Genomic DNA, 27,857 nt, shown 5'->3' on the forward strand with positions numbered 1-27,857 from the left:
GCATTTAGATAAGCAAATAGAGAAACAATCCGCAGAGGAACGAAAGTGTGTGTGCACAAATAAAAGACGATACGCATTGCTACAAAAGACGATTCATTCAGTCACGACTCAAGTGCAAATGTGCCGTAAAGGATGCGCTCTTACCGTGGCTTTCCGCCTCCATGCCGGCTGTGGGAGACTGGGAGAGTGGAGAGAGTGGGAGGCGATGCTGGCGCAGTGCTGATGCTCTCTCTCTCTCTCTCTCTCTCTCTCTCTCTCTCTCTCTCTCTCTCTCTCTCTCTCAGAGACTTCCCTGCACCACTGCTTCTATACTTGCATGATTTCATATTCTCTATCTACTGTATATATGACTCTTCCTTTCCAGAATGATGTCATGCCCTAAATACTACAGTACGTTAGGCATTAGGCCCACCCAACAAGAGAAATAGCTATTTCTTTATCGTTGTCACAATAATATTACGTTCACACATTCAGTGACCGTAAACCATTAATTTTCAATGAGAGCTGGAGGCTATTAGAAGTGGGCGTGTCCTAAGACGTGGGAAAGTTGAGGAAAAGTTTCACTTTACGCAAATATGGAGCGACTCGGTGAAGACAGAAGAGCGCACGTGATCCACACACTGCTTCTCCTTCGTCTCGTATATGACGCATATTCACACTTGTGAATTTTATATAGGCTACTAACGCTCTTCCACCATGAAGTTTCAATAAACCTGATTTGTTGTTAAGTGAAATGCTAATTGCACCTCTCACAGATAAACGTTAGTACTACGGCAACCAGCTCTCCAAATATGTGTCGATATGTGGCCGATGTCAAAAAGTCTGGCTTTTGCCTACTCGTTATTTTATAACAAACAAGATAAAAATGTGTTTTAAGACTTATTCATGAAAAATCTGTTGCTATTTGTCAGATTGACTTGTTAGCCTTTTTAGTTGTCATACGTACACCTGTGTAACTGCTTAGCTTCTGTACTTATTGTTGCACCTACTGGTCAAAATGGGTATTGCAACAAGAGCTAATAAAGGTAAAGTATGGACAATAATCTAAATGCCCCATACTTGCTTTTAATTATAGGAGGAGCAACAGACAGGATACATAGTGAGAGGGTTGCTAGATTAGGTTAGTTAAAAATGATTAGTCACTAGGATTCATATCTTTTGTGTGGTATTTGAGATGTGGTTAAAACATGTCAGCCCTGGCTAATGATACGATAGACTTTAATACTTCAAACATCTATACAAAAGTGTCTAAAGCAACTTAAATAAAAGGAATGAATGACTATATTGTCTCTCAGTCTCTACATAGTAACCTATAGCATAAGTCAAGTGTAATAGCCCTTTGATGTCAAGTCATTTGTTCAAGTCATTATTAATGGCATCCTTCTGCAACAACAAACTCTATAGACACAAGTCACTGCTGGGGTCCGTAGAAAGTATCCAACATTAACAATAAAAGTATTTCAGGTATTTAACAAATTAAATTCCACTTAGCTTAAGCATGAGTGGTGAAAGACTACTCAAGTAAATGATTTTGAAACAAAACATATGTAATACGTGTAATATGAAATGTTTGTGGCGCTACTGTGTTTCTCTTGACTGAAATACAAGACTGGTAATACAATACACTGAAATACAATGAGCTCATTGGCATGACCTCCATCCTTATGACACCTATCCCACAAGCTCTCTTCATACCATCGTTTTTCTTACGATTACTGGTGGTGCTGTTGCACTCTGTGTGAAAAACTTTCTTGATCCTGTGTACTTCTTTTTGTACTCGAGTTCCCACAGGATCCAGGCTGAGGGACATGCAGTTGGAGTTTTTCCCTACATGAGTGTCACCTTTATGAGATCTGAAATCTCAGGAATAAAAACTGACTGTTAAGCAGCAGGTTGGAGTATTCAGCCTTTCTGAAGGAGGTGGATATGAGACATCTCAGGTCTGAACCAAGGTTGTGAAATGTGGACTTTAGTCCAAGCCAGGAATTGTCAATAACCAACTTAATACTAGAGCACCTTGTTCAACGGTCAACAAATGATTGTAATTGCATCCCCAGACTGATTTGCAGAGCTGTCAACTGATTACCACTTGGTGGTGAGTTTAATTCATTGTGCAGATCTCCAGTCAACTGTATGTACAAACCCAGGAGAGCCTTCAAGGTTGATTGGGAGACAGCTGCAAGATGCTATGCCCATCATGGCTGCTCTAATGGACACAAGAGGTGATGGTAAATGTCAAGTTGAAGAAAAAGACCTTCTAATTAACGTTAACAGAAGGTTTTCCTGATTCAGATAGGAGGTATAGGTAAGGCTTAAGGGCTGCTACCTATGCAGTTGCAGAAGAAAAAGCTAAGGCAATCACAGTTTATACAGTTTATAGGGCCATAGAAACCTGGCCCCAAACCCCACAAAATTCCAAAATTGTTTTACTAAGCAAGTTCAATAGAGAATAAATCTAAGCTAGATATTTCTAAGCAATGAAGTTGCAATTAGAGGAATTGTTTAACCTAGTGGACATGCCCCCCTCTTCAACAGCCAGTGCTAGAAAACGTCTGGGAATCCAGCTCTGTGGCTGAGGTTATTATGGCAGTAATCAAGAAATCTTTATAGTGGCAAGACTGCAGGGGTGGATAAGATTCAGCTGGAGATAGCTGGATAGTCAACGGAAAAGGTTGGGGCTGTGTCACTAACATGCCGTGGAGTTGCACATCATGTTGCATGGAGATCTGAGGCAGTGGTCCCTAGTTTTAACTGTTTTGTGGAACAGTTTGCTGTAACTGTTCAAGATCATGTAATCTTTTGGAAAAAGTGGTTGCCAGGTTTTTTTTTTTTTTTTTTGGGGGGGGGGGGGGGGGTTTATACCATATACATGGACTTACTATTCTAAACAGCAGACAATCTGATTGAATTCAGGAAATGATTCAAAAAGGCTCAAGTTCACACCAAGGTAAAATGACTAAGATTGATTTTCTCCAATAACTTCCTTCCTGTTTGAAGTATATTTAAATGGACTTCAGGCAATCAAATTTATTCAAAGCAGAATCAGACTTGGTGCTGAAGGGCATTCCTACTGACCCAGTTGGCACGGATTTCTAAATGTTAAAAAAAAAAAAGAAAAAAAAAAGGCAGCAGCCCAAAGGCTGAGTTCCATTTTATAGGAAAATTATAGGAAAAAAAGTATCAAACAAAAATTTACATTTATGGCATCGATGACAGCATGCTATTTTACCCTGTGGACACTCGTAGATTCATTTCTCAAGTTACTACCAAAGCTTACATTTCATCTAAATCCTTTAAAATACTGTGAATAAATGAAATTTTTACTTGTAACTGAACTGATAAGAGGTAGACAAGGGCTGAGAAAAGCTCCTTAATGGAGAATTAATCAGTACTCCATTTCATAATTTAGAAATGCTGGAGACTAACATGATTAAGATTTTCATTGTGTTTATTACAACTTATGCATTTTCCTGATTTGGACCATTACATTACAAATCCAACTATTGTCAATGTCTGTAATTTACTTGAACTACCTTATATAAGCCCAAACATGGAAAACTAACTAAAATCTTAATACATCAGTTAAAATAACTGGAACAGTCCAATGAAAAACATTTTTTTTTTGCTATTTGTTCACAAATACATTTGTAGGAGTAGCCTGGGAATCAAGGCTAGAGGAATTTTTTTTTTCCTCCTCCTCAAAAAAAAAAAAAAAAAAATTTGAAAAATTAAAAATAAAATAAAACCCACAACTTTATTGCACCTGTATATTTATATTCATATAGTCTCGATAATAAACATTTTTCTTAGTCTTGAAAGGGCATCGTAAAGGTATAGAACCAGTGGTGTAAATGATCATGAAATAAAGATCAGTGTATTCTTCAGCACTGGTTCTACTGTAAAGTTCAGAGTAACATTTCTAACACTAACACATTCAACAGTGTTCACAGTCCTTATGTTCCTCCAGACGCCGAGATCTGCGCAGCACTCGCGCGTCTGTCCGCTGAGAAAATTCTACAGTTACAGTCCAAAAACCCTTTAATATATTAGGCATTATTTGTGAAATACATGCGCATTTAAATATGCGTCTCACTTTTAAACGTTAAAGTAGATCTTTTTTTTTTAGGATCGTCTATTCGTTTGTTTTTTGTTTTTTTTTAATTAATTCAAGGCAACTTTTTCTAAAATGGAAGTATCTGGGGGGGAATAAACTTTTGACTACAAGGATGTTTAAGGAAGTCACACATAGCACAAGTGGGACTGTACAATGTTCTATTCCAGAAAGCTTCACATCTTACTCACTATTAGTCTGTGGCTAGGTCTCTGGAGTAAAATAAATCTTTTTGTTCTAAAGCATTATACTACAATTCCAGAGAAAGGTTTACACTCTGGATTATGAATGAGCAGTGACAATGAGGGATGAAGAGTGTGTTTGCACTGTAGGAACGAGATGGAGAGAACATTTTTATAAGACCTGTCGGACTTGCATAGAGAGTAGAAACAGTGGCATTGGCATGTATAATGTAAAATACACACTAGAACCTTCCCTGCGGATTTCTAACGGACGGAGCTCTGCCGTCGGAGACCTCCAGTGATGAAATGGATGGTTATGTTTTTATATTAAAGCAGCCTTTGATAACCTGTAAGACAGGTAACAGATAGTCAGTTTGTCCATCCATCCATTCTATTGGTGAAATATTAAGGGTGCATCAAGCTTGGGATTTTTGGATACAAGGTTATAACAACAGATATAGTAGGAACCACATTATCTTCAACAATATTTGTGGCAATAAACAGGCGATATGGAGGATTCAGGGAGGATTCAATGAGGCTCATATAATCATAATCAGTAAGAATCCATACTGAGCAAAAATGCAGGCCTTACATAAGCTTATATGTAGTAAACCACTGGCCAATGGGACAATATTATATTTAATACGTAATAAAATGAAACATCTTTAAGAACAGAGGGGGGAAAAAAGCAGATTCATTATTTGTCATTAGTCTAGGCAGTAGTGTAGGCCCAGTGTCTCAATAACCCAATAATAACAGCACCATTAACCACCATTTTATCATAAACGCCTCCTTGTCCTGATGCAGCAGGATACAGTACAGTATTTCACCATAGACTCAAGTTATATGTGGCTAAAATAGTTTATTACAACGGTTTGAACCCGACACCACGACACGGTGGTTTGCTCAAACCCAGGCCCGATTGATTCAGACTTGACATACTGCACTTCAGCCCTTGCAGGTGGCTTTGGTCTCAACGGGTTATTTTACTTCCCAAACGAGCATCTTGCATTTCTGGAACATTCTCAGAGAGTTTCTTCTCCAATAAGGCGGTCAAGCCAGAGTGTGCGAACAGGATCTCTATCTCGAATCTGTAACAGATACAGAGACAATGTTCTATTCTCAGACATGCCCTTGATACAAACTTTGACAGACAAACTTTAATCAGTTGAAAGCTTTAAGAGAAAATGGAGCTGTCTGTTTTTTTTTTCCTTAAACATTTGACAAAATGTTTACAATTTTAGACAGTATATCTCTTCGAATTCATTCAAACAGCCTAAAAAAAGCAAAAAAAAAAAAACACATCTCACCATTAACTGTTTCAAGATTGATTTATCTGTTGTGTATCGAGATTTGTAGAGGAATGTTTAGGCGCACTCTCCAGTGTGCCATGATGGCACACGTTGGCACCCTTCTGTACTATACAAGGTTTCTCGAGGTGTATTTGAATAATTCTGGCACCAAAATAAAGGCAAAACGTGTGCGATTGCTTCGGAAGTGTATACAGATTTTACCAGCTCAGAGTAAGAGAAGATGGATCTATGGAAAAAGATGGAACAAAAATGTGTGTAAAAAATGGAAAAAAAAAAAAAACATAACCTCTGCCTGACAAACGTTTTTAATATTTTAGACAGTATATCTCTTTGAATTCATGCAGTGAAAGCCTAAAAACTGAGGATGTTATAAAATAGACGTCTCACTATTAACTGTTTCAAGTTTTCAAGGTGATTTATCTATTGTGTATCAGAGATATTATAGAGAGCATTTTGTAGAGGAACGTTTAGGCGCACTCTCCGGTGCCATGTTAAACACCTCTGTACCCGAGTTTTCTCAGCTACCAAACTATGAAACCTCATTTTGACATATAAATAAATTAAGTTTCATAGTTTTGTATTGGAATCTCTTCAGCCCGCATCATGCCACAGCTGAACACGCTTCCCGGGTTGAAGAGTCCTCAGAGAGCAAGGCAACACTCCTGCTTGGTGCTGGAATTGGGATTTGTGATAGGTGGAAATGGTGGTTGGAGTCGCATAGCGGAGTTTCTTCCTGTTTTTTTTTTTTTGGTATGCCGCATAGATACATTCAGGATTTGTTTGTTTTTGAACATGATTTACACTTTTAGCCCCACCCCTAGAACCAAGGCATCTCGTGTGGAAGAATGAAAGTGGATTGCGAGAGTTTATAAAGATTTATGTTAATCGATTTAGGAAGTTTCTTGTACTCCCCAAAATCTTGATGGCCAAAAAAAACACAGAAAGCAGGTTTTAGAGGTTTAAAATTTTGCTTGTCAACGAATAGCCACCAGACCAACGTATTACATTCAAACACTGTCTCAAAAAAAAAAAAAAAAAGAGAGAACAGAGGGCCAAAACCCAAAACAAACAAAGACTTTTTTCAGTCTCCACCCTATACCCACCCTTCATGTCAGTAGCGATGGCCCCAACTGTTCCTTCTTCCTCCTGGTGTGACAGACCACATGCTGCGCCGATCTTGGATCTTCTGGAAGACGTTAACACTTCTCCTTTCTTTTTTAAACTTCTTCACCTTCTTTACCTTTTCATTTGAAAGGACATGATCAGATCAGCATATAATACTGGGAACTAATTAAAGCAACCAATTAAAACATCAATAAATAAACTACAGGTTTAAAAAAATAAACCCTCACCTTGCCACTGTCAAACTCTTCATCCCATTCGTCGATTACTGCGTTATGTTTGGCATCAAAGGTATCCTGCATGGCATCTCTACTGATGGCAGAGCACGCTCCATCCCAACTGAGGACTGAACACAGACAGCAACAACTCATGAATATGAATAACTGAAGGTTCCTTTTCGTCACATATCACAGAATACCAGTGATGTCATGGGAAGAACAAATACACAAATTAAGTCAGGTGGCGTCTCAGTGGTGCTGAAGAGGATGTTTTACATGCTTAGTTGCTGCAAGTGCGTTGAGGTGGACGGCATATTTGTGCCAAGAGTAAGAGGTTTCATTTGCTTAATTGCTGAGGCTGTATAACTGTCTCAAAAGGCTCGTACGTGTTCACACGCTAGAGTCCCATCACTTTCAAGCTGAATGATTTGTGGGGTGTACAAACAAAAAGCGCAACATGAACCTCACCTTCAGTTCCATACGCTTTATCGGTGGCGTTCTTAAGCAGTTCCTCGACTACACTAGAGCTCTTTGTGCCGTCCCAGGCTGCGGCAGCGGGACGAGACTCTTTCCTGGACGCCTGCTCTGAATCAGCAGTGTCTTTACTGCGCTTATATCCGTCCTGAACCTTGCTGTCCCAGACCACCACGGCAGCTAGGACAAGTGAAAAGTAAAACTCAGCATTAGTATATAAAAATAGTAGAATAACTATTTAGTAGACGGATCTATAATTTATGAGATGTTTCCATTTCATACAGATATCCACATGTCAAAATTAAAAACATGTGGGGCGGGGGATTGCAAGGTAATAGGCATGCACACACAATGTGATTACTGGTTACACTGGGTGTACTGGTACAGACCCTCCACTGGACATTACTAATATGAAATAAAGTGATTCATTTTGATGAACAAGCAATCTTTCTAGTGCTGTAACTAAATTTACAAAACACAAGAACTAATGATCCTTCACTGAAGCATCATTCATGGCAGGACTATCAGAGAAAACAGACTGATGTTCTTTGAGATTTGATTAGATTGTTATCCTCGTCTCTCTATACCTCTAGTATACAGGGGAATAGTTTTTAGTTTTTAATCATGGTTGGATTCGTAGTGCTTTTGAATATTAAATTCTTTGGACAAAGACAAATTAAACAAATGGGGTCGTGGCAGATGAATTTCCCAGACGAATTATGCTCTTGTCCATTTCTCCTGAACACTTCGCTTCAGAAGCCAGCTTCATTTTGTTTGACAAAGACATTTTTCAATGAGTTGTATACCGCTGGGCAGTAGGAGCCTGGATGAGCTTCTGAGATGGGGAAACTGTGCCAACACTTTGACACTTTGTTTCAGACTCAATAAAATTGTGTTTTTGATGTCTGTATTGTACAGTGACTCTCCACCCAGGTAGGCGGAGCTTGATCATACCAGACTTCACCCTCTGGACTTTTAGTTAGTACTCCACCAGGGTAGGAGAAGCACCATCCAGTGAGCCTCTACACTCTGGCTGATTCTGCCTGTATCATAAATCAAGAGGGTGTCTGACCAGATTAATTTGATCCCACACAGGTAGGCGGAGCTTGATCAGGTCAGACTCCACCCTCTGGACTTTAGATTGAATCCACAAGGGTAGGCGGAGCTAGATCAGGACAGACTCCACCCTCTGGACTTTAGATTGAATCCACAAGCATAGGCAGAGCTAGATCAGGTCAGACTCCACCCTCTGGACCTTTGGTTTTGCAGTGAGGAGTACAAACAAGGAATATGGAAAAAAAAATTGTGTTTTGAGACTTACTTCAAAAGCATATCAATACTTGATATGAAAAAAAAAGGGGTGAATTAAAACAGCTAACAAGTCTCAATGCTATGTCTGTGGGATCTGTATACGACGCTACAATCGGTACCTGTGCTGGGTTTGCAGGTCTTCTCAGGCACCACATGGTTGGTCCGACTAAGTGACTCGTCTCCAGCACTGTCCCCCAAAGCATCCTCAGCCTCTATCTGGCATGCTTCTCTTTTCCTCTTTTTGGATTTTTTCTTTGAAATGCTTGAATCCGGCGACTCTGTGTCTACGTGTGTCATCTCAGTCTTTCTATAAAGGGGAAAGTGGATAGAAAGTGTTGCATCATGTAATGTTTAAAAAAAGTATATCATGTCTGGTTAGGGAAATAACGGAGTTGGGAATTACTGTAGTAAATACCACAAACCTTTCAGAAGTCTCATGCTTTATGTTCTCATCATCCAGCTTCTCTTTGTGCTTTTTCTTCTTCTTTTTCTTTTTAATAGTGTCAGAGTCATGATGGTTCTGTGGAGTCTCACACAACACTGGATGAATTTGCTCTTGGGTCTCAGATGGTTTTGGCTCTGTGCTCCGTTGTGGTTGTTGTTTTGGCCTTTCTGAACTTCCATCTGGGTTTATTCTCCACGACTCTCCGAGGCACCAGTCTTCATCCTGGCCTGCTGGCTCTGGACGGCACTGCACGACTTCTCTCTGAACTGTCAGGCTGTTTGGCTCTTCTTCTCGTTTCTGTTTCTTGCGCTTTTTTACCCTTCTCTTTTCAGCTGTGAGCTCTGGCATATCGTGCTCCTTTTTGGCAGGAAGCTCAGCAATGGGGTTTTCCATTTCGGAATGGCGCCTCTTTTTCTTCTTCTTCTTTTTCTTCTTCTTCAAGGTTGGACTGGTGAGGCCGTCGGCAAACCCTGTGGCAGATTCGGTGGTTTTTTGGCTCTGGATTGGTCCCCAGTTGCTGGCAGGACAGGGGTGAAGCCTGCTGACTGGAGAAGAAAGTGTGGGATTCTTCAAAAACGAGGAGGAGGAGGAGGGAGAGGAGGAGGAGGAGGACGGCTCTTTAAACAGGCTTGCATTTTTAAAGAGATGAGGTACATGCTGAGGCTGCTTGGCAGAATGGAATGGAATCCTGGGAGAAGATAAAGAACCAGAACATCATGAGAAAAGGCCCTACAGATCATCAAAAAAAATGAATTCTAGCTACACTGGGAAACAGCATGTGTCCGGATACGTTTTATCCACGATGGAGGAGCTTCTAATCACATTTGCTCGAACAGGAGCTGCAGTAATATAAGAGAATAAGGACTTCACAGACCATGCACATAGATAACTAAAGTCTACACAGGGGACTCATGCTTACATCTCAGGGTTGTTCCAACATAAAAGTAGAGAAAAAGCAGATTATTACTGAAAACACCAGCTGATGCCCCGGATTTATGTGATACTGTTACTCCGAATGGAAAAAAACAACAGTGGAAACTAGTGAATTTGAGCTCACCTATAATTATGGTTGTGGTCTGTGTTCAAGTAAACATGCTATGTGTATTACTCACACTAAACTGCACACAAGCAGCACACAGTAAGCAGTACGTCAGCTCAGAGATTTCCACCACACCAAAATAGTATAATTGAGCCAAAATTCCATTTTAAATTAACATGGATTATTGTTGACAAAAAAAGACGAGACGAAAATGTTTTGTATAAAATAAAAACTAAGATAAAATCTATTCTTTTTCGTCTACAATTGTCTGTTTTTTCATCAGCTGTTACGCCTTTAAAATATTCCGAATGAGTTTGCGGCTTCGCGCTGTTGCAGGTCTCATACGCCTGTTTGTATACACCTAATTGTATTGCTTCCGCTAAAGTACATAGTGCGCTCCGTCTCTACGGTCAGAACCCTGTGTGTCCATGGCAACGCTCTGTTTTACATTTGAACGGTGTGTTATAGTTAGCAGCGGTCTGTTATCAAGAAATAAAAGTGTGTGCGTAGAAAAAATTCATTTAATATCATTTAACACAAAAAAGCCGCCTAGACGGTGGACTAGGCGGTGGATATTTCCTGTCGCTGCGCAGGCGCTTTTATTGTAACATGACAGCTTATGTCCCGATGACCAGTCTTTACATTACGATTAAAAGCAGTATCAGTAAAGTAAAAAAATGTGATGTGCTGTCAAGTTTGAGTGTATACACTGTTTAAACGAGTGTTCTCAACTTCTCACTGATACTTTTGTGATTCGCGGAGTTTTGACAAGTTTTATAGCCTTGATATTGTTTCTTATTCAAAAGTGGTGACAGAAAAAACTTCCCTATCACAATCACATCATAATCAAAATTAATAATTAGGCTTAAAACCAAATGTATATGTAAGGGAATCAAGTTTAATAATTACATGTAATATTGCTCCAAATATTATCGATAATGGTGTGTGCAATACCATGTATAACTTGCATTTAAGTTGGTAATTTACCGTGTGTGTGTGTGTGTGTGTGTGTGTGTGTGTGTATATATATATACACACACACACACACACACACACACACACACACACACACACACACACATATATACTGTATACCTACAGTTTTGATCTTAGGCTTTTCATTAATCAGCATTAATGTGTTATTTTATATTTTAATTTGAAAACGTTTTGCATTTGTTTGTTGTTGTTGCTAGTTTGAGTTTAGAAATACAAATTTCAGCATTATCAGTAATCTGTGTGTGCATTTTCCTTGAGAACCAAGCAAGTTGCCTCATGATACCATTTGTTTATTATATCACAATTGCATATCGCAATCGCAATATTGACCTCAATAATCGCAATATGACATTTCCCCCAAATCGTGCAGCCCTAACCCACACACAGTCACACCCAGTCACACACACACATGCCTAAAAGATATAAGTACCTGTGGTTTTGGGAAGGTGATTTGGGGGTCAGAGGGTGAAATAGAGCTGAATGCATAGGGTCACGAGACTGATGAGGCAATGACGAGGATGGAGCCTCAATGCTGCTGCTGCTGCTGTTCAGGCTCAGGCTGAGGCTGGGACTGGGACTGGCCTGCAGTTATTGACATAAATAAAAACTTGGTGGTCGAAAAAAAAAACCAAACAAATTAAAAAAATAAATAAGTAAATAATAAATAAATAAAAAAAATGAACCGTAGCCAAACAAATGTGACGAAGATAAAGGGATCAAACCGTGGCCGGGAAATCAGGAGCAAAACACAAAATAAAAATGGGGAGAGGGGGGAAAAATGGAAAGGGGACGATGGCAGAGAAGAATTACAAATGGTTAGAAAGAAAGAATCTGAAAGCAAAGGAAGACAACGAAATTCTAAAATGGACAGTAGTGCCAACAATATCGACACACGAGAAGACATCGAAAGAGATTTACTGCTGCACAGCTACACAATCAAACAGAAGAACTCGGTCACAAATAACTGCTTAAAAAAAAAGAATGAAGGGGCAGGCAGCAGGCGCATGACAAAGAAATATACAATACATGGCTGAGCAACGACGTGACCTAACAAACTGTCATGGTATGAATAATATTCCTGTTACGAATGTTCACATTTTACACAGAGGGCCTGAAAAGTCAGGAACCGGTGATGCTGGCACTTAGACGTGTTGCCTTAGCTGTCCTTAGCTCTTGATTTTAAATGACTATTCGTTTTTCAGTTTCTCTCGGCCTCAGAAGAAATTGTTACTCTCTGGATCACCTGCAGCTTAGAAAATGATGCTTTTTGTCCTAGCAAAGGAAAGCATGAGGTCTATAAAAGATTATTATTTTGTTTTCTACTAAATGCTTAAACTTGATTTAAAAGCTACTAACAGGACAAACTATTAAACTAGTCTTTTAATTGCTAGTTGCATTACTATGGGTTTTTTTTTTTTTTAACAGAAGAAAGGCTAGACTTCTGGAGAACTGTAGTCGCTCTCAGCAGGAAGTTGAACAGCGTTGTGGGTTTCACAAAAGTGAAAACAGATCAATATTCCTACAAAAGACAAAACTCAAATAAGCAAACTAAGGCTTGCACGCCATTGAGGAAAATGTTAATTATATTAGATGGAAGTTCCTTTCAATTATAGAATGATATCAGATTTATAATATTTAAAGCAGAAAACAGGAGAATATGAGGTGCGAGTGCAGGCAGCAAGAGTCTAATATTAAAACTCTGTTCATCTTACAAGCTCGTGATGTTAGAAGCTGCAACATTCAGGTCGCGTCACTCAGCCTGGGTCAATGCACACCTGTTCTAAACATCTGGCTATGGGAGAGAAGAAGCAGAGCGAGTGGCTCTCACCTTCTTGGCAGACAGCGCCAGTCTCTTGGCAGGAGGGGGCGACATGGTGCTGGTCTGTTCGGATGCAATGTTGTTGAGGGCGGGAGGTTTCAGCTTGGCCGATTTCTGATCCTCAGGAGCAAGCCGCTCGGCACTTTTAGCCGGAGAGGACGTTCTGTTTACGATGCTCTTGGCAGGAGTAGCCATGTCTCCTGCGGGAGCACTTCTGGTGCCAATCGATTCCTGAGTGAAGGTCAGAGGAGCAGAGCTTATTAAAAAATACTTAGGATTAAATTTAATTAAAAAAAAAAAAAAAAAAAAAGACCTATGTTGCTTCATATGGGCTTTTGCTAGTTATGATTATTAGCTGCCATAGCAACATGCCCCAATGATAGTTTAATGTAAAAACAAAAATTTGTTTTACATCAACAGTGACAGCATATGTACTGCAGGTTTTCTGTTTTTCGTTATTAGAGTTTTTAAAAGATAAATGAACATTAAAGAAATGCATTTTCATTTAGATTTTACATTAAATTTAAAATTTGACAGAATAGGAACAGAGTCACTCTACTTATGTGGATTAACACAGACAATATACACGTCATCTGTGTACTGTTGTACCAAATGAATAAATAAAAAAGTTTGCACATCTTTCAGCTGAGTGGTGGCGATGTCTCTGCTCGCCAGGTGCCGTTTTTGGAGTCTGTCTAGCATCTTCACGTGTAAGTGTGTGTTATTTTAGCACTGCACTGTGTCCGGTGTTCATATTCCGGATTGTCCAGTTACCATGCACGCCAATATATATAGTAAAGAAAAAGAGCTTCTACTGATGGCTCAGTTCATGCTTGTAGTGCGGCATGTAGCAGCGAGGTATCTTTCCTAACGAGAGCTTTATTAGCCGACTGGAATGTATCACAAAACAACAGAGAAAAGGAAGAATAACATTTGAAGGGGGAAAAAAAAAAGCTGCGACATCCCTACTTAATCACCTTACTTAAGGTACTTGCCCATATGGCATGTACAATTTAAAAATAACCCAGAAACACAATGTGCTTGTTCCAGGCTCTGGTTCTAAATACTGACATCTTGTTTATATGCCTGGAAGTGCAAAGACAGCTCCAGAAACTCAAGCTCAGCAGAACAAACCCCAGTGAATGGCAGGTCTAATTCGAACAAGCTCAGGGTGGAAATACCTTGGACTCAGACGAGGTGTCCGCTGATGAGGACTCTGACGCAAGGGACTTGAGTGAGGTAGACACTGCCAGGCTCCGCCCCTCGCCGCTGCTCCCCTTGTCCTGCTCGGACTTGGCGACGCCGTTAGATGAGACAGGAATGTTGTTGCGGCTCTGTGGCTGAACAGGAGGCTTCTTTAGCTTCTTGATGGGTTCCTCGATGAGCGATGGGCCACCCGGCACCCTCGGGGTACCGTTGGTCAGTTTGGGCGACTGGATGCCCGAGCCGTTACGGGCCAATGGCACGCCCAGTCCTCCGTCCACAGACTGGATCTTCCTCAGCTGAGCGGTGTCCACCTTCTGCAGAGACAGGAAAGAAGAACAAAATCAAAAGGTTACAAGCAGCCTAGAGATCAGCTGCGTTTTGTTAACCGGAGGGCCTGCATTAAATATTTAAATAGGCTACACATACTTGAAATGAGCACACAGTCGCAGGGATGAAGTCTTCACGGAGGAAGCGTAACAACTACCTAAAGCATGTGTCCTTCACATCCCTCATCCTTTTTCTCCTTAATATCAATACAAGATACCCCCCCCAACGTTAATTCACATCCACTGCTTTAGCTCCTGTCTCACTGTACTAAGCACTCAAAACACCTGAACCTCAATAAATCTGTATTGTGCTACATCTACTAGGAACCATTTAAATTAAAAAAAATTAAAAAAATAAAAGATAAATCTGGTTTTTACAAGTTAACATACGAGTCGACTTTTACTCAGAATGGTAGTATGTTTTCATGTGTCTTCCTGTATGTAGACACCGATCCTAGGCTGTTTTTCCGGTAAAAACAGTACTTTTTCCCCTCGGGTGCAGGAAGAAGTTCTTGCAACACCGAGTGTTTCGCCATTCTACAGCGCGAGTCAGCATGAAGAATTAAAGGTTGCCCTTCCTCTAACTATTCCAGTCATTTGAAAAGGCATTTTGAAAATACATATATAATTCGTAATTACACTTACAGCAAAAATAGTCCAATAAACATGTTAGCTCCTGTGACGATATAGCAGCGTAGTAGTTATCTCACCAGACTCTACTGTTTATCTCCATCATGAAGTTCATGAGAGAGAAAAAATGAAAGCACAAACTCACGTCTCACGTGTCGTTACACTTACTGAGGTTACAGTAGATTCTTACCATACTGAATACTGCAATATTCTACTGGTCCTAATGATGATCTTGTACCTTGGTGATCTGCGGCGAGGACAAGGGCCCGTTAAGTGGGATTTTCTTCAGCTGCTCGGGGGTCATGTTACTCCTTCCAGAATGCACCAAGTTCTGCTTAACACCTGAACTGTCCGTGTTCTTCTTTTCAGGAATCCTACAGCACAGGGGCTCGAAGGTTAGCCTCAAAAATCTCTTAAGTGAACAGGTACGGTCAGTGCACCAAAGGTGTTGTTTTACCTCAGGTAAAAGAGGACGTAAGCCTGCTGATTGAGAACAACCTTGATGTTACTAGAATGTACCATCGAATCGTTCATCTGGTACCACTGCCCGTTGCTGGCCTAGGGACGATGGTCGACATGGAGGAAAAGGGGGGGTGGGGGGTGGGGATGGGAATAATGCACAGATGTAGGTTTTAGCAAATTTTAACCAAAATGAAGACGCATCGATTCCCAGCTTTGCACTTACTCCCAAATTTCGCTTAACTGCACCAAATGACTGACATACAGTCGAACGGTGGCAGAAAGCAGGCAGAATAGTGAACTGGAGGCGAAGTCAAAAAATGACTTCAGTGTCCGATGACCATAAAGCTAATAAAAATGATTTCAGAAGCTCTGAGAAGCAAAATTAAGAAGTAAATAAATAACATCAATAAAAAGCTAGTGCAGTGACTCACCTTTACATAACAGTAGTAATGACCAGCATGACAGCTATACCCAGAGTGTACCAGGACTGCATAAAGGCCATACATCACTGGGTCTCCTGAGTTTTGAGACATGTATGGACGAATGTTCAGGAACTCTGGATAGCCAACATCCTGAGAGACGAAACAAAAAAATAAATAAATAAAATAACTAACAAAAATAAATTTGCAACAATTCAAACGTGAACGTGTTTTACTGGGATTCGTATTACCTTGGTAATCTTTCCTCCACTGAAGTTGGCAAAGCGTTTGAGGGACAGCGTGAGAACGTTCGACGTCCGATGGACCGTGAATCGTTTTGTAGCCGGCACTTTCTTCTTACACCTGGAAAATGACCAGTTACTGTTAGGAAATGAAGCAAAAGCCTAAAGCTTTAGAAATAAAATGTTAGGCTTTTATCCAATGAGCATGTGCGTGTATGTTTGTGTATGGTGGGGGGGTGGGTTTAGTGAGGACAGAAACTAACTTGGCACACATGTAGGCGTTCTCGCCGCTCAAGACATCCGGCTTCACAAACAACTCCAGGGCACGAACAATGTTGGCTGCTTGCTGACAGTAAAACCACACACAGGGACAGGAGTGAGAGAATGTTTAAAAGGTGCTTCTTCAACTTCATTGCAACATTAAAAACAATAAAGCACATTTAAAGGAAACTCACCCGGATCTCGACAGCTATATCCAGGTAGGGGTCGTATGTATCGGACACACTTTTACAAATAGAGCACTTCACTACGGAGAGGGGAGAGAGAGAAAGAGAGAAAGAGGGAGAGAGAGAGAAAAAGAGAAAGAGAGAGAGAGAGAGAGAGAGAGAGAGAGAGAGAGAGAGAGGGAGAGAGAACTTCAATCCTCATATACTGAATATTTTATCTTTAAATAAAAGAAAGGTTGCCTGAATTGCACTTAACTCCTGAGACTGTATATAGTGAGACTATAACTCTTTCATGAGGAAAACACACTTCATCTAGGTTCAGAAAAGCCTACCCAGATTAATATCAATAAAAAAAAATCTCCCGCTTATTAACCGTATAAACGGATCAGAGTTACCGTTAAAAACACCTGACTAATATTGTGTACAGCTCTGGCCCATCGAGGCACAGACACCACCAGACCTCTGAAGGTGTGCTGTGGAATCTGGAACGCAGCCGTTATGAGCAGATGCTTTACAGCAAGCTGTGATGCACAGAGTGACACCTTCCCATCACAGCCAGCATGAACTTTTTCAGCAGTTTGTGTAAAGTAGGATCAGACCAGACAGGCTAACATTCGCTCCCCATGAACATCAGTCTTCTGTGTCCATGATCCAGTCACCCCACATGACCTCCTGTTTTTGAGATGCACTGACCCAGTGATCTAGCCATCACAATTTGGTCCTTGACAAAGTCACTCAGATCCTTATGCTTGCACATTTTCCAATTCTGAGAGCTGACAGTTCATTTTGCTGCCTAATTTATCCCACTCCTTGACAGGTGGCGCTGTAATGGGATAATCAATGTCATTTAGCCCACCTGACAGTAGCCCTAAGCTGATCTGTGATGGTGATGGTGTGGGGGAAAAGCATTTTAGCAGATACAAGAAGCAACCAGCAAAGTGTGGAGAGGGGAAGACAGAAAAAACACATCAGGGCTAACATTAGCTACTTGTTTTAAACCTCCCCAAGAACAATTTTATATCCTGTATCGCTTGTACCAAGCACTCAAAGAATAATCATCTATGACACAGCTAACCTGTTCTGGTACAGGTTGTAGGTATCTATGAAATGAATATGTATTGCCACATCTGTTGGGAAAAAATCAAGTTCAGTTTAGAAAGGGAAAAAACTAATTTAAAAAAAGAAAAAAAACCCACAAACCACTCGGTTCTGATCATTTGAAAGGAGAACCTTACACCAACATAGCAGCTTTACCCACCCACATGAGTCATGACTGTTATGTTCATGACTGGAATGTTTGCACGAGCCTTCCTGTCTTCCAGCATGTAGACGCTAACCAGAGACCACTTTACGGGTAAAAACAGGACTTTTCCGCTTCGGGTGGGGGTGGGGAGGGTATTTCACCACGAGACTCAGTGTTACGTCATTCTATAGTGCGAGCCAGCATAAAGAATAAAAGGCTGCCTTTCCTCTGTAATTATTGGAATTACTGCTTACCGTCCATCAGAATCCAAATACATTTATTTGTCTTGCTTTATGAACTCTTACTTTTATTATAAGGTTATAACAATAATGATAATAATAATAATAATAATAATAATAATAATAATAATAATAATAATAATAATAATAATAATAGTAATCATGCACCCAACAGAAGAAATCGATTTACAGATGTGCCTTTACAAATGGGGAACCTATCAGATGAAACTAAGAATTTGTTTCTTCTCTTTACAGGGTTCAGATACTACTCTACTATATTTATCGGCACCCCCACATATGCTCACGTCAGTAACATGAGTGTAATATAAACCACATCACAGTGGGAGTCATGCTTTACCTCTTGACCTCAGGTAACCCCCAAAGATCTGGTGAACCAGCGTGGTGGCCTGTGTCTGTCTGTCCAACCTGAAGAGCAAAGAACAGCAGGTTCACTTCTGTGCTCAGAGTCGAGAGAAAGCACCAAATGGACAGAACCGCAGGATAGGATGCTATTGGTGTGGGTCTTACTTTGGGTAACCGTTAAGGCAAGCTTTCTGCATGGCATCGATGGTGTAACGCAAAAACTCGTGAGCGTCCTCCTGGCTGCCGAACCGGAAGTGGCGGGCAATTTCTGCAGCAAGAGCACATTTTGTATTGGACTCGTCACGTGTACAAGACACTAATAACAAAATCTCATGGTGTGTGAACATAGCTTATGTTAAAGTATTTTGAAGGGCAAAGATTCTTGCATAATCACAAGAGCCATGGCACAGGGTGTGTGTGTGTGTGTGTGTGAGAGAGAGAGAGAGAGAGAGAGAGAGAGAGAGAGAGAGAGAGAGAGAGAGGAGATGGAGCTTATGACTAAACCTTTAATCACAGACTAGAGTCAGTGAGAACCATCCAAAGTCTGCATACACACACTTCTTGATATAGCTGAGTCAGTGAGATGAATCATGCTTTTTTTTTGCAACCCAACAGTAACATCAGTTTACAGCACATGCATCTGTCACACAGCTATAATCTTACTTTTCAAGTCACGGATAAATGACACGGGCTTGATGGCGTTGCCGGTGTTGGCGAAGGCTTGGATGATGTGGTTCTGCATGATGCAGATCATACAGAAACCTGTCTGGTGGCCTAGTGAAGAAAGGAGAAAATCAGATTCAATCCTTTTCAGTTCTAGTGAGCAGTCAAACAAGTTGATGACTTGATCGAGCAGAATTCGACTAAGAGCGATATTAACTTGGATTTTCACGACCGTAACAAATTTTTATATAATATATATTACCTTTACGAGGAGAATTTGTTTTCTAGATGAGCACGAACGCTATGGTCACCAAATGTTATTGTACCAAAAATAATTAAGGCTTTTGTTTCGATGAGTTATAAGGAATCCTTTATGCATATGAATATAAATCCTTTATGTAGGGTAAATAACACTGGTGTGTTTAAGTAACATGTAGATAATTACTAGGCACATCACTTTGGTATACACCTCCACTCAAAAGACTTCAAGAGATTTATTTTAGAAATATAATCCAACTATTGTACAGCTTGTACAACTTCGCGTACAGCCTGATAAGGTTTTGGCCACACTGAATACTTATGCATTTAACCAGGATGCTGAAGCTCTAAAACTGAAAGCTGTGACTCGGTGTGTATCTGGTGTTTGCCTGACTTCTGTACTTACAGGAGCGGCTGTGCTCCTTGGACAGCAGGTAGTTGGCGAGCGGCGGTGTGTACGTCAAACACTGCACGGTGGAGTTCAGGAAGCACGTGTTGCCCAGGTTGTGGAGGCCCGCTCCCACCCGGTACACTCGCTCCCACTTCATGGAGAGTTTGTTCCCTGGAAAGAGCAGCTTCTGAGGTGCGGGGATGCCATCACCCTGACCTCCACTGAGGCCTTCAGAGCCTGTGCAAACACACCAGGTTAGGACCTGTTTTATGATCTGTCTGTTACAGTGTTATTTAAGGTTCTTTATTAGAGAGTAGCATAGTCCATATCGATATTTAAAGTACATAAGTAATATCCACCTCTCTTGTTTTTCCCAGTTGAAACTGGTTTAGTTCAGATTTAGCATAGATAGATGGACCAATAAGTTCATAACTGGGTACAAGAGTATTTTTGTGTCTCTCTCTCCCTGTGTGTGTGTATGTGTATATATATATATATATATATATATATATATATATATATATATATATATATATATATATATATATATATATATATATATATATATATATATATATATATATTATTTTTAATATTCCCAATATTCTATTAGCTGGACCACTCACATGCATTTAGCCTATCCTGAGCACACAGTGATGGCCTCACCTTGCCTCTTGATTGGTGTGGGCTCTGCCGCTCTCTGTACCACACCCTCGTTCTTGGGGTTCAAGATCACATACTTGGTCTTGAGCGTCTCCAGTTGGTAGCTGAAGCCTTTGGTGGCCGGCTCGAACTCGATCTTCTGCAGCAGCACCTTCTTGGCCGAGGAGGAGAGCAGCTTATTAAGGTCTCCCTCATCGGTAGAGTCCTTTCGGCCTGGCTTCAAGGCCTCCTTCAGCTTGTCCACTATGGGCATTGTGCATCACTGAAAGATCACATGCCGACAGTTAATGTCTAGCTTCCCATTCCATTAGTAAGATAAAACATGACTAATCTGCAATTCAAATGACGTTTGGAAGGTTATCATCTTCTCAAACAGAACACTGGAAGTTTAATTTCCATGAAGCAAATGATGTCAAACTAAAATAATGCGATGCCGTTAGCTTTAGCGGTAAGTTTTGTAAGATGTCTTATCTTCCGGAGTCTTGTCGGCCTTCTTGAAAATATTTTCTCATCCTTGTTTTGTTGTGGGAATTTTCAGTGTGAACTCACTACTCACTATTTCTACTACAACACAGTGTGCAGGTTTAGTCACCAAATACGTGATTTGGATCTCATCTGAAGTCTAGTACGTCTTTAAATTCATTTTATCACTGGGAAATTAGATTGAGTCCATTTTAGAGAGATGATATGGGTCTTCTATCATTATGATAGTGGTATTCTATCAGTTTTTCAGTAGTGAGTAGTTTTAGCTTTTATTTCTTGTAGGAAGGATAAAACCTGATTTACACTTCCCCCAGCGTGTAGGTGCGAGCACGACAGAGCATCATGCGCAGAGTGAAGGGTCATGTTTTATTGTAGGAATAATAAAGCCACTGCAACATAGACATTACTTTGATGGGAGGAAAAAAGCCTGAGTGTTCAATTATAAACCAAATCTATTCAAAGCGTTTTTTTCACACGAGGTGACGCATTTCATGAATTAGTGCTTAAATCCACAAAAAAAATGCCACAGGAACTGATGGTAGACTTTATCCTCATTAGAGTTGCTGTGGTGAGAGTGAGAGAGAGGAAGAAAGAGAAAGAGAGGAGATTGTTTACAACAGCTAGGCTTTCAGAAAGACACAATCTTCTGTCTCTACATGCCACCTTTAATCCTAACATGGGTAAATCCTCAGGAGTATAAATCTGGCCAATAGCATTTCTCTCTAATTATGGTAGAAAGCCGATTTAGTGAACGCTCTCACAAATGTATCCTTGTTTGTGGAATTTGCATCATTACCCAGTTGCAGAATTCTTTTAAAAAGCATAGCTAGCTAGAGTAGAAGCAACGCCGTTTTCGTGTCCGTGTTTATTATAGCAGAGCCACCATTTTTCTTCATAGTTTGCTAATTACCAGGAATAAAAAATACCATTTGTCTTCTTAGACCCAAGAGACAAGACCTTAATGTATTAAAGGTGCTTTACATCATAGAACTATCGGCCATTAGCAGAAGCCCTCTGCAGTATGGCATTCGGAAGCATTTTATATCAGCTTCATCCCTCGAACCATCCAAACACGCTCGAGTTAAACGTCTTGTGGGGGACAGAGGGGTGATCTGCAGTGTGCTAGAAAACACAGGCTTACTCATCATCAGCTGCGCTGCTGACGCACACCAGCAGGCCGCACATGCATCAATGCACACAAGGACAGTCTAACCTTCATACGCTCTCCCAGATGCAAGTTATTAGCACGCAGGGCCACCGATGAACAGCACAACTGAGTTCTACCAGGCAACCCGCTCTACAAATCCTCTGTTTTCTACATTGCCAGAATATGGATAGATTCAGCAAATAGAGCTGAGCGAAAGTCATGGAGTCCAAACGTGAACATCAGGTGCAAAACAGGACTCCAGAAAGAGCACTTTGCAGTGTTAATATCTGTCCACATGCGCTTTAGTTCTTTTTTCCAGTGCTCATCACTGGTGTCCAGTGTAGCTACAGATTCCTGTTCTTGTTTGACAGGAGCGGAACCTGATGCACTCATGTGCTTTGTAACCTTTGTGAGATGCATTTTATGCTCACTGTGGTTTTATAGTGGACATTTGTGGTCTGTGGAGCCGGTGGAGGTGGAAACAGAATGCTTTATGCAAAAAGTTCCACCTCTAGAATCAAAAACCTCAGACACAAAAATAGAATCTTAGTTTAGGCAAAAGAGCATTTCTTTTCTTTTACCATCTTGCTCTAGTGTTCCTGAACTAATATAAATATTTCTTTGCTTTTTTTTTTTTAAATAAAAACTTAACATTTAATTATAAGAGTGAAAATGGAGAGAGAAAAAATAACTGTAAATGTGATCGAAATGTGTCATATGGTGCTTTTCCCCCCTAACAAGAGAATGACGAGCTTTTCGGCTCGTGTTTCAGAGGCTTGTGAATTTGTGTAACTTTATCTTTTGAATGAAAAGGGATGAATTGCTGCCTGAAGCAAGTTTTTTTTTATATGCAACACTGCATCTTTCCTTGTTCAGGTTAATGAGCTTTTTCACAAGAGGGTCTGTTCACGTTCATACTGACTGCTCCAGTCCTGTGAGCTGCTTTTGCTACTGAATCGATCCTCTTTCCTTAAGTTCATTAAAACAATCTTTTTAGAAAGTGTAATGGATTCATTTGTTCATATCAGGTAGAATTTGACAAGAAACAACCAATGGAAGTATTTTAATATGTGACTCGTGAACATGTGAATGAATGCTTTTGCTACTTTCAGGTTTATTAAATACTACTAATATATTCCAATAATAACTTGCTGTGCGTGAATGGCTGTATTTGCGTCGCTCGTCTGACTGCTTCTTCGTCGTGCAAAACTTTTGCTTGTATTTCCAATGTTCTGCGGAAGCATGGAGGCTTAGTGGTTAGGGCGTTTGCCTGGCACATCAGAAGTTGGGGGATTGATTTCCACCTCTGCCCCTGTGTACACAGAGATTGAATGCCCTCCCTGTGCTGCAGGGGTCTCCCCAGAGTACTCTGGTTTCCTCCATCAATCCAAAGACATGTGTTTTACACAGACTGTCATCTCTATTTTGTCTGGTGTGTGAGATTAGAGCAACCCATCCAGGGTGTCCCCCTACTTCTGCTCCTTCAGGCTTCAGGTTTCCTGCCTTAACAAACAGCACAAAATGGATGGAGAGACGCGCACACAGACAGACGCGCGCACGGAGACGTGCAGAGAGAGGCAGACACGTGCTCACGTCACAACACACTCAGCCCAAACTTTCTATGACTCACGTGTTATTAACATGGGTACAGCCCTCATAGACAGTCAGAACACATGTATCCTCATTGGTAGAAGTTTACAAGTAGTAGCCAAAAAAAATAAAAACAACCACACCCACATCCATCCACCAAACAACCCCCACAAACACCAAAAAACGCCCACCCACAGTCAGCAAGTTTCATTACAAATTTAGAGAGAGAGAGAGAGAGAAGCTGCATTATGAGCAACAATCACAAGAAAACCTCAGACATCCTGTAGGGCCTGAATGCTGATTGGGTCCGTGTGTGCACCACTACATCTGCATTAACTGTTTGCTGCAATAGTTGAATAATCTGTAATGGAAAAACGCACAGTTAATAGTTAAACAGTTCTAGTGATAAATACAGAAATGTAATACTTCATGTAGCTATAGCAAGGAGTAATCCATCCGATTCCAGTCCAATTCCCAACACGGTAAAATCAACCTCCCTGCTCAACTAATCATGAGTCGCCTGAAACACCGCATCAGCTCACACGAGCTGTCGAGAGGTGTACAACGAGCATGCTTACCCATGATTCCTTTTACCGTGCTAAGGTGTAGAAATCAGCCTTAAGACATTCGGGTCTGTCTCAACATGTTGTTTGGAGTTTAGAAAGCAGCATGTTGCCATGTATCTATTAAATCATTACACAAAAGGACTGTGATCCCTCCACACTGGATCTGAACTTTTTACTCAGTGTTCCAGAGATCCAGCGTCTCCAGATACACAGCTACCAAAGTAATATCACATAGCTTATTGAGAAACTCTGTAACATGAAGAACCTCTGAGAAACATGGAGCCAGCCACGAACATCATTTCCAACCACTGTATCACAGAGCGGCACAATTCTTACAGTCGACTCTTGCTGCTTTTGATTCGTACTCGTAGATGAGACTTGAGGTAGTAAAACTTCAGACGTGTTTGGAAACTAAAGTACTACAATCTTTAAATAGCACAAATGTTGTATCTGTTATCATTGTAGACTTTTGGAATTGAATACTCACAAAAAAAGGATTACGTTCAACATAGAGGTTTTTGATTTATGCATGCGTGTTTTTGACCATTTTACTCCATACCCAGTCTGCATGCAGGAGCTCACAGACACTTATGACTAAAATTACTTTGATAAATAGGCAAGAGATCACGAAAACACCGACCCTGCCACTCCGACTGCTACAAATTTTGCTCTCTTTGACTCCCCATGGTTGTGATTCCAACTCACGCTCTCATAACACAACCATAAAGTGATGTAGAGTACCTACAACTGTATAAAAACTTGTTTAGCAGTAAGAGGAAAAAAAAGAAAAGAAAACAATAATAAAATGCAGGTGGAATTAGTTCCCTCAGGAAATGTAAGTTTTTAGATCTTTCCCCAGTTAAAAGCATTAAAAGCACATCTCCCAAGCTCCAAAACAATCTTTTTAAATATATGTTTAGATTGTTGCATGAAAACAGTTCATTCAGAAAAACAATTTAAATTTCTCTATACTCGATTCAGCTTTACAAAGAATTAAAAAGTCATGTGGAGTACAAAAAAAGGCCCAAATTTTGTCACTGTACACAAGATTAAGTACAGAAACATCTCTCTCACACACACACACTTTCTACCGCTTATCCTAACTACCTCGGGTCACGGGGAGCCTGTGCCTATCTCAGGCGTCATCGGGCATCAAGGCAGGATACACCCTGGATGGAGTCTCTCTCATTCACTCTCACACACACACACACACACACACTCAGGACAATTTTCCAGAAATGCCAATCAACCTACCATGCATGTCTTTGGACCGGTGGAGGAAACCGGAGTACCCGGAGGAAACCCCCGAGACACGGGGAGAACATGCAAATTTCGCACACACAAGGTGGAGGCGGGAATCCAACCCCGACTCTGGAGGTGCGAGGCAAACGTGCTAACCACTAAGCCACCGTGCTTTCCCCCCACCACACACTCTCTATTAGGCCAAATAAATGGAAACTCATTGTACATATTTTCACATCATTGATAACAGAATGGTCAAAAAGTGGAAGGAAAAGTTGACCATTACAAAAAGCAATATATGAGCGGCGTGTATTGCATTTTCCCCCTCAACCTGTGATTCACCATTACCTGTTTTATTCCACTGATGTGGCGTTTACCAGCATGCATGTGTAACACTGAATGCTGGACGTTATCAGCGTTATGATGAAATAAGCACGTGCACCAGGTCCATCTGACGTCAATGTCCTCCGCTCAACATTTTAATGACTATTTCGTAATATACGCTCGGAATAAAGCATGCATTTTGTTTAATTTTAAATGAAACAAAAAAATAACAACGTAACAAGTAAATTATACGTCTGTTACGTTTTCACGACAAGACTGAAGATCCTTTTTAAAGACCACGTGCTAACAAAACGAGGCCTTCTGCCAAATATTGAGGACAAAATGAAAGCAATACGGGACACTCGACCGCTATAAACAATGCAACATATAACGTTAGGGATAATTGTTCGGTATTCGTTTGTTTTTCATGTAATATCGCGCTAACAGCCTCTCTTTCAATCAATCTCTCTCTCTCTCTCTCACTCACACACACACACCCAAGTAGAGCTGGTAAACAAGACAGATGGCTGTGATTAGCTATTTATTCAAAGCTGGAGCAGAAACATTAACGTGCATAGGATGCCTGAGGTCAGAAAAATAAATACAAATCTTAAATAAATAAATAATAAATAAAGTTAAAATTAAAACACCACGAGGACTCTAGTGAAAATCACGACTAGTTTGCGGCAGCGCGTGCTAACACGTTGATAACACAGCATGCCACGCGCCAAGCTAACTAGTTAGCATTCATGACTGAATTAAGCATAAGGGTTAAGATTAGCATACAGATGTGTTTCGTTTTGTTCCTTTTTGAGAACACGTAACACACACGCGCACAAAACTTGACTGGTCAGCTTTATCCCACCGTGTAACCTAGTAAAGCTAACTAGTTATCTGCTCGGTTTACTCGCTGCTGCTATCGCTAGCTTCCAGGACACCGAGGAGTCAAACAACACCATAAATATCAACTCAGTCACAGATAAACACCACCATAGCGGCATGTAGGCCGGATTTTCTTCACTACATTGTTATTTGCTGCACCGACACAAGGTGACACTGTGGAAGTTGACTGTTGCTAAGAGATCAGACTTCCTCACGTCCACTGCTCTCGGCCTGTTACAGTACTAACGCGCTGCAGCACCATCATCACCGCCCTGAACTCTACACTCACATTCACAGAGGATTACAACAAATACCGTCAAAGTCATCCACACGGGTTTAATTCGCACAAAAAGATATAATACACATACCCGTACGGAAACTGTTAGGAGCCTTTAATCTAGTTCTCTAACGAAGAGCCTCGGTTGCCGCGAAGTCCTTCATTTTGTTCCATTCTCTTTCTCCCGTGCTGCATTACCAGAGGGCGTGGCCACGGCTAATAGACAGCGATATAAACCAATCGGATGCAAGGAAAGGACCGACGACACGTTTCATTCACAATAAAAGCATCCAATCAGGAGACTAAGAAAGATGTCCTTCTACCTACTGCTTTAATCACGTTTTCTTGTTTACTATGGCTGAGTGAACTGCCATGTTTTAGCGTTTGAGAGACTATTACTGCAGTCATGGCATATAATAATAATAATAATAATAATAATAATAATAATAATAATAATAATAATAATAATAATAATATCAACAACAATAACAACAACAAAAGAATAATAATAATAATTATTATTATTATTAGAATTCACATATGTTTATTTAATTACTGTAAAGGCTGTACTGTGCATATTTTTTAAATCATATATTGAAATCAATTTGAAGAAAATCTAATAAAATTCTGAAATGGTAAGATACTCAAATGTAGTTTTTGGTTAATATGTATCTAATAAACATGATAATTTTAGTTGTCTTTTTTATTAATGTGGTTCAAAGGAATCTATTTATTTATTTAAGTTAATTTAATTATTTAGCACAT

General features: G+C 40.4%; 2 protein-coding genes across 5 annotated transcripts in view; both read right to left on the bottom strand.

Moving 5' to 3' along the window:
* Positions 1–178, bottom strand: part of cyth1a (cytohesin 1a) — a 67,749-nt gene extending 67,571 nt beyond the window's left edge. The window contains exon 1 of the mRNA XM_047801043.1: positions 145–178. Within this exon, the coding sequence (XP_047656999.1) occupies positions 145–163 (19 nt within the window). The 5' untranslated portion in view covers positions 164–178. The remainder of the gene's footprint in view (positions 1–144) is intronic.
* A 3,252-nt stretch (positions 179–3,430) lies between these two features.
* On the bottom strand, positions 3,431–27,339 carry usp36 (ubiquitin specific peptidase 36). Of its 4 annotated transcripts, XR_003439853.2 has the most exons (22): positions 27,184–27,338; positions 20,585–20,843; positions 19,934–20,155; positions 19,270–19,380; positions 18,772–18,874; positions 18,602–18,669; positions 16,771–16,841; positions 16,579–16,661; positions 16,325–16,436; positions 16,086–16,226; positions 15,650–15,750; positions 15,431–15,566; positions 14,212–14,550; positions 13,040–13,261; positions 11,642–11,793; positions 9,154–9,864; positions 8,851–9,038; positions 7,415–7,600; positions 6,959–7,074; positions 6,710–6,846; positions 5,604–5,832; positions 3,431–5,384 (listed from the first exon to the last, which is right to left on the bottom strand). XR_003439853.2 is itself a non-coding variant. In XM_027141465.2 (21 exons), exons 2-20 carry the CDS (start codon positions 20,832–20,834, stop codon positions 6,718–6,720), a joined length of 3,441 nt encoding a protein of 1,146 aa, XP_026997266.1. In that variant the 5' UTR covers positions 20,835–20,843; positions 27,184–27,338; the 3' UTR covers positions 3,431–5,384; positions 6,710–6,717. The 4 variants fall into 4 exon arrangements, 2 of the variants coding, with proteins under 2 accessions (XP_026997266.1, XP_047656686.1); XM_027141465.2 differs by lacking the exon at positions 5,604–5,832; XM_047800730.1 differs by lacking the exons at positions 5,604–5,832; positions 15,431–15,566; positions 15,650–15,750.
* Positions 27,340–27,857: the final 518 nt, after the last annotated feature.

This window comes from Tachysurus fulvidraco, chromosome 15 (genome assembly GCF_022655615.1).
Source record: "Tachysurus fulvidraco isolate hzauxx_2018 chromosome 15, HZAU_PFXX_2.0, whole genome shotgun sequence".
Classification (NCBI taxonomy): Eukaryota; Metazoa; Chordata; class Actinopteri; order Siluriformes; family Bagridae; genus Tachysurus; species Tachysurus fulvidraco.

Bases quoted from the DNA above. Each gene is read 5' to 3' on its own strand.
- usp36 (XM_027141465.2), bottom strand. From the start codon at position 20,834: ATGCCCATAGTGGACAAGCTGAAGGAGGCCTTGAAGCCAGGCCGAAAG. The intron at 16,227-16,324 runs GTAATACGAATC...TTCGTCTCTCAG, and splicing joins GTGGAGGAAAGATTACCAAG to GATGTTGGCTATCCAGAGTT. The intron at 15,567-15,649 runs GTAAAACAACAC...CCTGTGCTGTAG, and splicing joins TACGTCCTCTTTTACCTGAG to GATTCCTGAAAAGAAGAACA.